Source organism: Rhipicephalus microplus, chromosome 7, assembly GCF_043290135.1.
Source record: "Rhipicephalus microplus isolate Deutch F79 chromosome 7, USDA_Rmic, whole genome shotgun sequence".
NCBI classification, from domain to species: domain Eukaryota; kingdom Metazoa; phylum Arthropoda; class Arachnida; order Ixodida; family Ixodidae; genus Rhipicephalus; species Rhipicephalus microplus.
This window is the reverse complement of record NC_134706.1, coordinates 5,055,806-5,068,082: the sequence shown is the minus strand read 5'-3', so window position 1 is coordinate 5,068,082 and position 12,277 is coordinate 5,055,806. Positions and strand designations below refer to the sequence as shown.

General features: G+C 45.9%; 1 protein-coding gene across 1 annotated transcript; it reads left to right on the top strand.

Moving 5' to 3' along the window:
* The first annotated feature begins 1,223 nt into the window (after positions 1-1,223).
* Positions 1,224-11,756, top strand: LOC119179824 (uncharacterized). The gene is made up of 4 exons (XM_075868506.1): positions 1,224-1,399; positions 2,308-2,430; positions 10,637-10,774; positions 11,406-11,756. The coding sequence occupies exons 1-4, from the start codon at positions 1,261-1,263 to the stop codon at positions 11,624-11,626; spliced, it is 621 nt and encodes a 206-aa protein (XP_075724621.1). The 5' UTR covers positions 1,224-1,260; the 3' UTR covers positions 11,627-11,756.
* Positions 11,757-12,277: the final 521 nt, after the last annotated feature.

Genomic DNA, 12,277 nt, shown 5'->3' with positions numbered 1-12,277 from the left:
TATCTATCTATCTATCTATCTATCTATCTATCTATCTATCTATCTATCTATCTATTTATCTGTCTGTCGTCTATCTATCTATCTATCTATCTATCTATCTATCTATCTATCTATCTATCTATCTATCTATCAGGAGGTGACGTCAACGGGGCGGCGCCATCGGGGCAGTAGCTATGGAGCCTCGTGGCAGCATAACGGCGCCCAACGGTGGTTACCAAATTGCCAGCACCACCACCACCGCCACGCACCACCAGCGCCAAGGTGGTGGCTGCGATGCAAGCTCTTTCTACTTAGGTGCAACATTGTTCCTCAGCTTGGGTTCTGCGCTTTGCCTTCTGCTCGCCTTCCTGAGCGACCACTGGGAGCTGGTAAATACACCGGCGCGCCTCTGGAGTTGCACAGTGTGCCTCCAAAGTTGCGCCAGCGTCTGTGTTCTTTCTGTGGGGGTATTGGCTAGTCGCATAAGAGCGCTCTCACTGTATAAGACAAATGCACTATCAAATGACAGCCTTTAAGACGGTGAGAATTCGTCATAACCGCTGCACCGGCTCTTTCTCCCAGTAAGCCTTATTAACTACCGTTCATTTAATGTTTAGTATTGCCGCAGCACTCACAAATGACCATTCTAACATGTCATGAGCGGACATGCCTGCGAACTAACTGTGTTGAGTGACAAGCACAAGAGGGAAAGCTGGGATTGTTGAGCTGATTTCACGAAACTTATCTATCGTAAATGAGTGTTCCCAATGGTGTACCCTTCACAAATGATATGTACTGCATCGTGATTATCTGGGATATTCTCTGATGAATAACTTTAGCGTGGAGTCTTTCTCTTTTTTTTATGAACATGGACCATTCTTTTCGTAACCCCCGAATTCAGTGAGATGGTGTACGTGAGTAATAATGGCAGATTATTGCATTTGTAAGAAGTGTTTTGTTCGAACTGTCACAATGCCCGTCAACTTACAAGAGGTTTGACACGGGAACGAAGTTTAAGTAAATTTGTTCATAACATGCTTATTAAAGCACCGTGTTTTGAGATCACATGTGCACTAGCGCACTTTGACTATGTTTCGTTAAAAACTACGGTACATGACCATGGCCATCTAGAGTTGGTAGCGTACTCTGACTTCCTATGCATTCTGATCTCGGAGGCGATGTGATGAGTACTGATACCTCTGTGATTGCCCATGCGCCATTGCCGCATCCCAGGTGCTGTACGACGTCGAGCACGTGGCATCGCTTGCCCGCCAGAAAGGCATGTCGCTGACGCGTTCGCGTAACGTGCTCCGCCTGGCGGATGGGGGCGGCGTCGGCGGAGTGCAGCCGCAGGAAGGGTCGTCGCTCTTCTTGGTCAACCTGAACGGCGGAGTGCACCGTATATGCGCCACGCTAGACGGTACGGACAGCCACCGTTTGCTCGGTACCCTCCTGGACACTTTTAAGTTTGTTGGCAAACTCCTCGCAGTTTGCGGACTTTGAGCTACATAAACGTGTGGTCGCGCTGCTGCCGACGCCTGGAGAACTCAACGAAGATCAGTTAGAAAAGAGTTTTAAAGATGTGTTGTATTTACGGCATGTGCAATATCGTTAGCGTAGTGCGAGATTAACGGACGCTGCTTTGGATGTCTTATTACCATCGTTACGATGTCTTATTTGCTAAGACGTTTATTTGATAGCACTCAGTGACAATGTGCGATGGTGACAGTTAAGACCAAGCACGGACTCTGAGCACGAGTGGTGTTTTTTCAGAAAGAAGCTGAAGTAGACAACCCACCAAAAGACGGCGGAGAGCGCTACCGATTTCCAAAGCTTAGCTACACGAATATTGAAGACTCCTTTTCCAATTCCTCGGGTGTCCTTTTGAAGAACATTAGGAAGGCAACGTGTATATCCACTGCTTTTGAGAATTTATACCAATAGTGGAGGGAAAAAAACGCTTTGTTAAAGGATTCCTGGCCCCGAAATTGGAACGTCAAGATGTTTGTGTTGCTTTATTGCCCCGTATACGGGGGTCCAATTGAATGTTCACACACAATAAACGTCAACGCTTTACAGGTGAGATCGTCAAGCATCAAGGTGATCACACCGCAGCCACTCGTCACTCGCCCGCGCTTCCTGTTATGAATGAACACTTTTGTGCGTGAATCTTCCACTACTTCATTGTTATCGATAACTTCGTGACGTAATTAAATTAAAGGCACCAAACAGTAATGCTTAAACACATTTGAAAGTAATGGGTTAGCAGATAAGACACGTCGGTATTGGAAGGTATCCACAATTCTCGTTCTTTCACGTCTACCGCAGGGGACGACCTGGCCTTTTTGGGCAACGAAGCCAAGGGCGCTCCTGGTGGCTGCATCTCATACTACTCTTCCTCGGACGAGGAACGCATCTCGACTCTCGTCGTCCGCTCGCCCTGGCTTGACAGTAATTGTTGCACCATTTCATACTCTTAAATAAGACAAGACTTGAAGGAACACTAAAGCGAAACGATAAATTAGTTTAGCTTGATGAAGTATTATTCTCTGAAAACACTTTTGCCATTAATTTCACCGTCACGAGCAGATGAGGAAAATCACTAACAAATTTGTCGTTTAAGTTACCCGCGTAAATCGCCGATGGTGAAGTCACGAATCTCGGGGTTTCTTTTTGTCTGTTTTTTTTTTACTTTTCTTATTTTGGCTGCATTGGCACCACCAATCTTCCTGAAACTTGTTATGTTGCATCTTCGGCTCTCCGTGCATTTTATTCTTACTGAATGGTATCTGCGTGCGTTGCCGCGACAACCAGCGCGCGGCTCTTGTCCCCACAGCAGACGGGAGCTTCTACGGTCTGCACTATCAACACGAAAAAACGGTGCCAAAAGTGTACCCGGAGCGGCCGTCTAGTCTACATATAGATGTGCTCTACACACAACAAACTGCCATTAGCGGCGACTTGGTTACAGCATGCGCTGCCCACGGGAGGCGCTTCTCATCAACGCCGTCACTACGCACGAACCTTGTTGTGGTCATCTACTGTGGCCGCGCCGCAGGAAATTTAGTTACTTAGCAAGCGCTTGTTTACTAAAATTCATATTTCTCCTAAACATGCTAGCCTTGCTTCGTAAAACATTCCAATATGTTGCTATCGCATTCATTACTTGGCCCTTTCGTCGAGACTGTGCCTTTATTATTATTATTATTATTATTATTATTATTATTATTATTATTATTATTATTATTATTATTATTATTATTATTATTATTATTATTATTCGATAGTTTACTTCGAAATATTTTTGAAAGTGTAGCTTACGGTAGTAAGATAGGTGCCAGTACTATATTTCGGGATTTGGGCTTTTGTGTATTCCAGGATTTGTTTATTAAGACAGTTGTTCTAAGTTACAATTGGTGTGATGACTTTAGAGTGCCATATGTAACGCGTCGACCCCTGAGAGGAAAAAAAAAGCGTTTTATAGTACCCTGGTTCTCTACCAGATATGGAGAAGCATGTAGAAGTGTATATATTCCCAAAAATTTCAATGCACTACCTGACGAATGTTGTTTTTCAGCGAGTTCAAAAAGGCAAATAAAGAAATTACTCGCTGAGCTGTAAAATCACATGGTCTATTTGTATGCCACGTATGCTCTGTGCCCCTCCTTTGTTCCTCTTTTTTATTTACTGCCTGTAAAAAAGTAATGGTGTCAATCGTTTGTCTGTTCGTTGGTAAGGAAACAACAATAATTTTGTTACCTTGTATCCACATCGCTGTAACCGGCTCTGCCGGGCCTTGTCACACAAGTCCTGGGGACTTAGACAGGCCCGTTTCTTTGTATTTCTTATGGATGTGTACAATGAACTATTATTATTATTATTATTATTATTATTATTATTATTATTATTATTATTATTATTATTATTATTATTATTATTATTATTACTAAATAACTTATAGAGTTCGGTGGCGCTGAAAAATCACCAGGCCTACGCTAAACGCGCAGCACTGTCACAGAGAAAGCTAGACGGCCTTTCAGAGCCTTTTTTTTATTTTCAACACTCTTTGGGTAGCTGCTACAGGCATTGTGTCGTAGGCAGGCATTCACTTTGCCATCCTTCGCCAGTCTTCAGAGAAGCGTGGTGCCTGCTGCACACTTGCAAGGAACTTTGTGAAAATTTGTGTGCTGGGGCTGACGACGATGAAGAATTATGCCAGAAGCTTTTGTAATCCCCACAATTATTCACAGTGGGTATGCGCCACAGTTCATTGGTGAACAAGATCAAGCTTTTGTAGTGGGTTGGAGCATTCGATGACAAACTCGGTGCGCAATTCGCATAACTCACAGCTGGTTGTTCTTTTACTGATCTATAACGCTGTATTATCATGTTAACACAATTCCTTTCGTGACATCAATCCTGCCTAGGGCATGGCTCAGTGGTAGAACACTTGGCTGGCACGCAGGAGACCCGGGTTCGAAACCCATTGTGTGTTTGGCAATTTTTATTATTAACTGACTTTTAAACGCGAAGCTTTTCTTAGCGAACTTCGATGACTGTGAGCGTATCTATCTATCCATCTATCTATCTATCTATCTAGCCGCTTACGTTTGGGTGCTCACGTGGTCACCCCATTTACTTGGCGTGAACCAAAACTAGCATGAGAGGGTAAGATGATTTGACGAATACGACGCGCTTGTCAAGACATAAATAATGCCACAATCCCGTCGCGTACGTCGTCAAACACTTCCTGCCAGACAGTGGCACATACCGATAGCGGGTATGCGCCGCTGGTATGCGGGTATGTGCCATGGGCGATTGACACTTGGTATCTGCTCAGGATCGACGAGAACACACATGGGCAATTTTGACGCGCGAGTGTTAAGAAATACCCGACGTCGGTAGCGTCGACCCGACGAGCCCCACCTGGAATCGAACCCAAGCATTCTGGGTGCCAATGAATCATTTTACCACAGAGCTACGCCAGGTCTCGGAAGTACTTTTCAAATAGACGCTAATCTTCGTGAAATGGTAATAGTGGTTTCAGTGCTGCCTACCCAATTTTATAAACATTACATATGTACTATTTTGATACAGCCGTCACGTCGGGTTAACGTCAGATGTTGTTAGTTGCCATGCGCTGAAGTTGATTTATGTAGCAGTGTCCCGGGCCAGCATCCTCGTGAGCATCAGCGCTTGATATCAGCTTCTGGTGTTGCTAATAAGCATATGCCAGTTGGCATCGAGGCGCAAGCGCAAACAACTGGTTATATAAAGATCTGCAACTCTTCAGCACATGTCTGCGTGTGCGACATTTGTACAATAATTTAGCGTCATTTCATGACGTGTCACTCAATAAAAAAGTTGTGCCGACGAGAGATGGCGACAGGTATAGACGTTCCCAAACCCTGGGAATGATGTTCACGCAGTCTATTACGGGAGAATGTTTGAAAAAATTGGCCGATCCCACGTACAGTGGGAATCGATGATATGCGAAGCACGAATGGGAAATCTTGATATGTCACTTTAATATCAGCACAACGTTACGAGGTGGAGGTAAATGATGCCGTACAAGACTTCCGTGTCACGATTATTATGTTCGGATGTGTCGTTTACCTCCGTCATCTATTCACGTCACGTGATACCAAAGTTAGTATATGTGGAGCTAGCGAAACGGCCGAGAGCACGCTATGAGCGTGGTATTTTGTCATGTTCTTACATGACAAGCGTGTCAGGATTATCATTTTTACACCAGTCATATATTTCGTCCTCCATGGACGTCACGTAACACCAAATTTGGTATATGTGGAGCTAGCAAAATGGCCGCGGGCGCATAATGAAGGGCCCAATATACTCCGATGTAGCGTTGATGCGAGCGCACGCTGGGCACAGCGACGCAACTTTAGCAAAACGCGAGCACTATAGTCTGATGACAAGCGTGACCAGCGTCCGTCGGCGCGGCCCGACGGCAACCAGCGCGAAATGCGACATGCTACATTTCGCTCCGATGCCTTATCCAGACAACACTGCGCCTCACTCTTTTCGTGGCGGAGAGACGCCGGACGCGCTGAAACGCGCATGCGTCAAAGCAATGCAGCGCGGCGCGCGCCTGCGAGTATATGGCAGGACCGGCGTCTGGCGTGGCAACGCCGGCGTGACGCGACGAAATGAACGCCGGCGAGCACGTGCACCGCGTCACGTCGAAATGTATTGGCGCCTTGACTGTGGCATGCAGTCATGTTCTCACATGACACGAATCTTATGATTATCATTTTTGCACCAGTCACATACCTTCGACATCCATTGGCATCACGTAATTCCAAATTTGTCATATGTGAACCTAGCGAAACGGCCGCGAGCGCATCGTCAGGGTGGCATGTAGTCACGTTGTTACATGACACGAGTGTTGTGATTACCATGTTTGTATGTGTCATTAACCTGTATCGTCCGTTCACGTCGCGTAGTACCAAGTCTGGTACATGTGAAGCTAGCGAAACGGCCGCGAGTGCATTATGAGCGTAGCATGTAGTCATGTTGTTACATAACACGCATCTAAATTTCTGGAGCCCTCCACTACGGCGTCTCTCATAATCGTATGGTGGCTTTTAGGCGTTAAAGCCCTGATATCGATCAATCAACATGACACGCATCTCATGTTTATCATGTTTGCACCAGTATCACACCTTCGTTATCCATTCACGTCCCGTAATACCAAATTTGGTATAAGTGAAACTAGCAAAATGGCCGCCAGCGCATCATGAGCGTGGCATGTAGTCATGTTGTTATATGACACGCATCTCATGATTATCATGTTTGCACCAATCACATACCTTCGTCATCCATTCACGTACTGTAATACCAAATTTGGTAAATGTGTCGCTAGCGAAACAGCCGCGAGCGCATCATGAACGTGGCATGTAGTCATGTTGTTACATAACACGCATGTCAGGATTTTCCTGTTAGGCTTTGTCACTTGTGTTCGCCATGCAATCATGCCATACCATACCAGTTTTGCAATATGTCATGTGAACGAAACCACCGCAAGAGCTGCAGGACCATTAAATGTGAATCAGGACATTCATGACATGCATGTCATTATTTTCATGTTATGGCTAGTCACATATGTTCTTCATACAGTCATGTTATGCCATACCAAGTTTGGTATTGATACCATTATCGAAACGGTCAGGAGAGCTAGAAGTCGTAGGCGGATAGATAGATAGATAGATAGATAGATAGATAGATAGATAGATAGATAGATAGATAGATAGATAGATAGATAGATAGATAGATAGATAGATAGATAGATAGATAGATAGATACGCTCAAAGTCGACGAAGTTCGCTAAAAAATGCTTCGCATTTAAAAATGCTTGATGATATGTGTACTGTGGGAAAGCAGTTGCTAACTTGAAAACAAGGTCGAAGGTACAGAGTAAATTGGCAAGATGGGTGGGAGAACTTGGCGTGTAAAACAAATGGTTAACAATTTGGAGTGTCATTGGTAGTCTACTATGAGATCAGTATGCCTGATGTGCCTTTCTAGTTCGACGAGGCGAAAAAGGCACCGAAATTAACGTTTACAAAAACAAATAAAAATTAAAGCACGTGGTTTAGAATAGTTTGTCAAAGAATTCAAGCAGCTGTCTCGTCTTTTATGAAAGTGAGGACAAATAGTTTGGCTTTACGCGTGATTAGAACTAATAGTCAACGATAGAGTAACGAGTATTCCACTGTAGGAAACAGACTATGGTCAAAATAAACTGTGAACGTGAGCACTATGCGTTCTCCACTACAGGATAGCCATTAGCTGTCCCCGTCGTGATCTCTCGAATCCAATTCAATGTCAACCACACGTATTCTACTGTACGATCATCGGAGCCGAATACAATTACACGGGGCTAATATCATTCATCTATATACCCATCATTACTACTCCAGCTCTTGTGACAGTTTCGTTCTCGGTAGTTATTTACCCTTGTCCGTTCACACAGCGTAAAACAAGTATTCTGATAAACGTTATTCATGGCTGAAGTTCTTTAATTGAACACGACGAGGTAGTAACTTGTAGATACCAGGTCTATTCAAGAATGGTCGGGAAAGTAGTTTTGAGACAGTGACCACTTCAATGCCGACTCGTAAAGAAAAAAAAAAATTGGCAAATACCACGTACCTGGAAATCGACGTTATGCGAAGCATGCGGAGGGAAGTTGACAGTGTTGCAATTTTTTTAATGACCGACACGTCATAAATTTACGTTAAATATATGTACAAATGTTACACGCACAGACATATGCTGAAGAGTTGCAGATGTTTATATAACCAGTTTTTTGCACTTGCGCAACGATGTCAAAGGGAACATGTGTATTAGCAACACCAGAAGCTCATATGAAGCGCTGATGCTCACGAGAATGATATGACATGCGGGGTTTAACGTCCCAAAACCACCATATGATTATGAGAGACGCCGTAGTGGAGGGCTCCGGAAATTTCGTCCACCTGAGGTTCCTTAACGTGCACCCAAATCTGAGCACGCGGGCCTACAACATTTCCGCCTCCACGGGAAATGAAACCGCCGCAGCCGGGATTCGATCCCGCGACCTGCGGGTCAGCAGCCGAGTACCATAGACATTAGACCACCGCGGTGGGGCATGCTCACGAGGATGCTGGCCCTGAACACTGCTACATAAATCAACTTCAGCTCATGAAAACTAACCACAATTGACGTTAACCCGACGTGACGGCTGTATGAAAGCAGTACATATGTAATGTTCATAAAATTGGGTAGGCATCACTGCAACCACTATTGACGTTTGACGAAGATTAGCATCTATTTTAAAAGTATCATTCTGAGACCTGGTGTAGCTCTGTGGTAAAATGCTTCATTGCCACGCAGAATGCTCGGGTTCGATTTCAGCTGGGACCCTGCCATTTATTCTTTGCATTCGTCGGGTCGACGCTGTCGATGTCGAGTATTTCTTAATTTTCGCGCGTTGAAATTTGCCATATGTGTTCTCGTCGTTCCTGGGTAGATACTAAGTGTCAATAACCTGCAGGCACATACCCGCATACCAGCGGCACATACCCGCCCGTGGGTATGTGCCACTGTCTGGCGGGAAGTGTTTGACGACGTACGCGACGAGATATCGACATTATTCATGTCTTGTCCAGCGCGTCATATTCATAAAACCATCTTACCCTCCCGTGCTAATTTTTGTTCACGCCAAGTAAAGGGGTGACCACGAGAGCACCCAAACGTAAGCGGCCAGATGAATACGCTCAAAGTAGCCGAAGTTTGCTACGAAATGCTTCGCATTTGAAATTGTGGGCAGGTCCCACTCAGTGAATTCAGGGAAAGTGTAATGCACGCTTAGTGTTTGTCCTTTCGCGGCATTTTTTCGCGCCTGTAGCTCGGAATCGGCTCGATACAGGCGCTTCGCTTGTGTTTCTGTGACTGTCACCTCGCGATTTTTCTTACGTTGTTGCCGCTTGATGGCTGTGTCCCCTTCTAGTGAAGTAAGTCGACGTATTCGCCCTTCTTCAGCTCGCTTAGCCCTGACGGCGGGCTCTACTACTCGTTGGCACTGCCGTTCTCAGGCGAACGCGCGCTGTCGTTCTCGGCGAGTCTCCTCAGAGGCGTCCACGTTGGCGGAAAGACCGAGTGCGCAGATATTGCATCGACAGAGAGGGACGGTATCGCCTGAGGCGCAGTTTGCGCGTTCATGCAGTGGCAGCAGGGGGCGCATGCATTCAATCAGTTGGTGCTGTACGCGGGACAGTGCCGCTATGAGGCTGGTCGCAGTCATGGATTCATAGCTTTTGTGTTGAGCGTCCCTCAAGAGAAGGTACTCGCACGCTCTTCGTGACGTCACAGACCTTGCCCGCCCGACGGAGAGAACATGCTGTCACCCACGGCGCCACCCGCATCGTCCCGATTTCGCCCAAGCGAAGATGTCATTTGATGACGTCCTAAATTTTGGTGATCTGGGACGACAGGATGACGTAACAACTATCATTTACCTCTCCATATATCGCCGTCTCAGACAAGGTCTCGTGGGCTTTTCGAAAAAATCTCGCGACAGTTTCATGAAGTCTCGCAAAGTCTCGTCAAGGATAAGTAAAAAAAAAAGTAGGTTAGAGGTGGATCTAGGCGTGCGATATAAGGTACTTTTTTATTGGCCGCAAGAGCGTTTTTCTTTCCAGCGTATTCGCCCAGCTAATGGAGGCAGCACCTATCATGTTTCAAGTGTACGCGAGGTCGTTCGCCGCGGTGATGTAATGGTTATCATAGTGCTCGGCTGCTAACCCGAAGGCCGGGGATTCGGTCCTGGCCGTGGTGGTCGCATTGTGGTGGAGGCGAAATCGTTCAGACCTTTGTACTGCGCAATGTCAGTGCATGTTAAAGAACACCACACGGTAGAAATTTCCGGAGCCCTCCACTACACTGTGCCTCATGATCATATAGGGATATTGGCCCGTAAAAGCCCGGATGTTAACCGAGGTAGTTCTTTCAAAATTTACCTGACCTGTTATTTCTAGGCTGGAGTGTTTATAAACTATAGGCTGGAAAGAGCTTTTTTTTTTTGCATTGAACCACGCACGAAGTCGCGAGTTTCACATCGCTGACATCATCTCTCTGTGCGTCTCGTGTGGTGCAGAAATGAAGAACCTGGCCATGTCGTGTTCGCTGGTCAGCTTGATCCTGGTTGGCGCGAGCGCGCTGGTCGGCGGCTTCGGTATCTGCAAGCGGCAGTTGTCCGCCGTCATGGTCACCGGCGTGATGTTCATACTCGCTGGTGAGTGAGAGAAAATAGATAGATAGATAGATAGATAGATAGATAGATAGATAGATAGATAGATAGATAGATAGATAGATAGATAGATAGATAGATAGATAGATAGATAGATAGATAGATAGATAGATAGATAGATAGATAGATAGATAGATAGATAGATAGATAGATAGATAGATAGATAGATAGATAGATAGATAGATAGATAGATAGTCATGGTCACCGGCGTGATGTTCATACTCGCTGGTGAGTGAGAAAAAAGAGATAGATAGATAGATAGATAGATAGATAGATAGATAGATAGATAGATAGATAGATAGATAGATAGATAGATAGATAGATAGATAGATAGATAGATAGATAGATAGATAGATAGATAGATAGATAGATTCTTATTTGTTGTCGTGGCCTATCGTAAGTCTCTCATAAGTGTTCATTTAGGCACGGCACTCTAACTGCAATAGTTTAGTTGCCTTTATGGTAAAAAAAATTCAGTTTAGACACTATTCTTAATCTGCGTCATCTTTTCCTCCTGTGGTGCCGTAAACTAGAAATACCGTCGGTTTCGTTCTCCACAAACGCACTGACACACACAAGGTGCCTTCTGTCGTTTCCCGCCTCCTTCTTGTCGCAGCGGTGTTCGCGACGTTCACGAGCTGCTTCATGCACTTCAAGCGCACCGTGCCCCAGGGCGTGCTGACGGGCACCGACTTCGACCAGGGCTTGCCTTCCGAGTTCCTTCGCAGTCGCCGCTTCGCCCGCGACTGGGCCGCGTCGCTGTCCTGGCTGGGGATCGCCCTGTGCCTCTTCACCTCCATCTTCTGGCTCATTCTGGCCAGGATTATGCGATTCTGAAGGGGCCCGCGCTTACTTTGCTCACACGTCGTTTTTCTCGACCGTCCATTTCCTTGTTTTCTCGGACCAAGTCATGGTTGACCGATGGTACATTCGGCTGATCGCTGCGACGTAGACTGTAAGGGCCAAACCTCATAAGCGCGAAAATGCACGCGACAGCGACGAGCGACGCGACGTAGATCGTCTTCCCGCGATCAGTCGCTAGCGCAGGCAAACCTCATTCACGTGACGGCTTCGGCGAGCGAACTCCACTGTTCCTGGCATGAGGCCGTCTACTCGCACCAAGAAAACCGCGTAGTGAGCGGTATGCAATTTAAAAATAAGATATATTGTTGTGTAATGGAACGGAAAGTGTTTATGAATGCCTTGCAGCACTTTTTTTATATGCACATGCGTAAACATTGCGTTATTTCTTGTTGCACATACGCGACTCGGGCAGGGTCACGTGCACCTATGTAGTCTTTGTTTTTTTCGGTTTTTCGCTATTGGCTGCTTGAGCCCAGCACTTCCGGGCGATGAGCGATGGTTTCCAAATCTGGAGAACCGAGCGATCGCGCGAAAACGAGCACGCGACACGTCGCGCGAAGGCCCTGTTTCGTCGCTCATAGCATCGCTCGTCGCTGTCGCGTGCATTTTCGCGCTTATGAGGTT

Excerpts from the sequence above, each read along its gene's own strand:
- LOC119179824 (XM_075868506.1), top strand. The coding sequence starts at position 1,261 with ATGTCGCTGACGCGTTCGCGTAACGTGCTCCGCCTGGCGGATGGGGGC. Across the intron at positions 2,431-10,636 it reads CCGCTCGCCCTGGCTTGACA|AAATGAAGAACCTGGCCATG; the intron begins GTAATTGTTGCA and ends CGTGTGGTGCAG. Across the intron at positions 10,775-11,405 it reads CGTGATGTTCATACTCGCTG|CGGTGTTCGCGACGTTCACG; the intron begins GTGAGTGAGAGA and ends TTCTTGTCGCAG.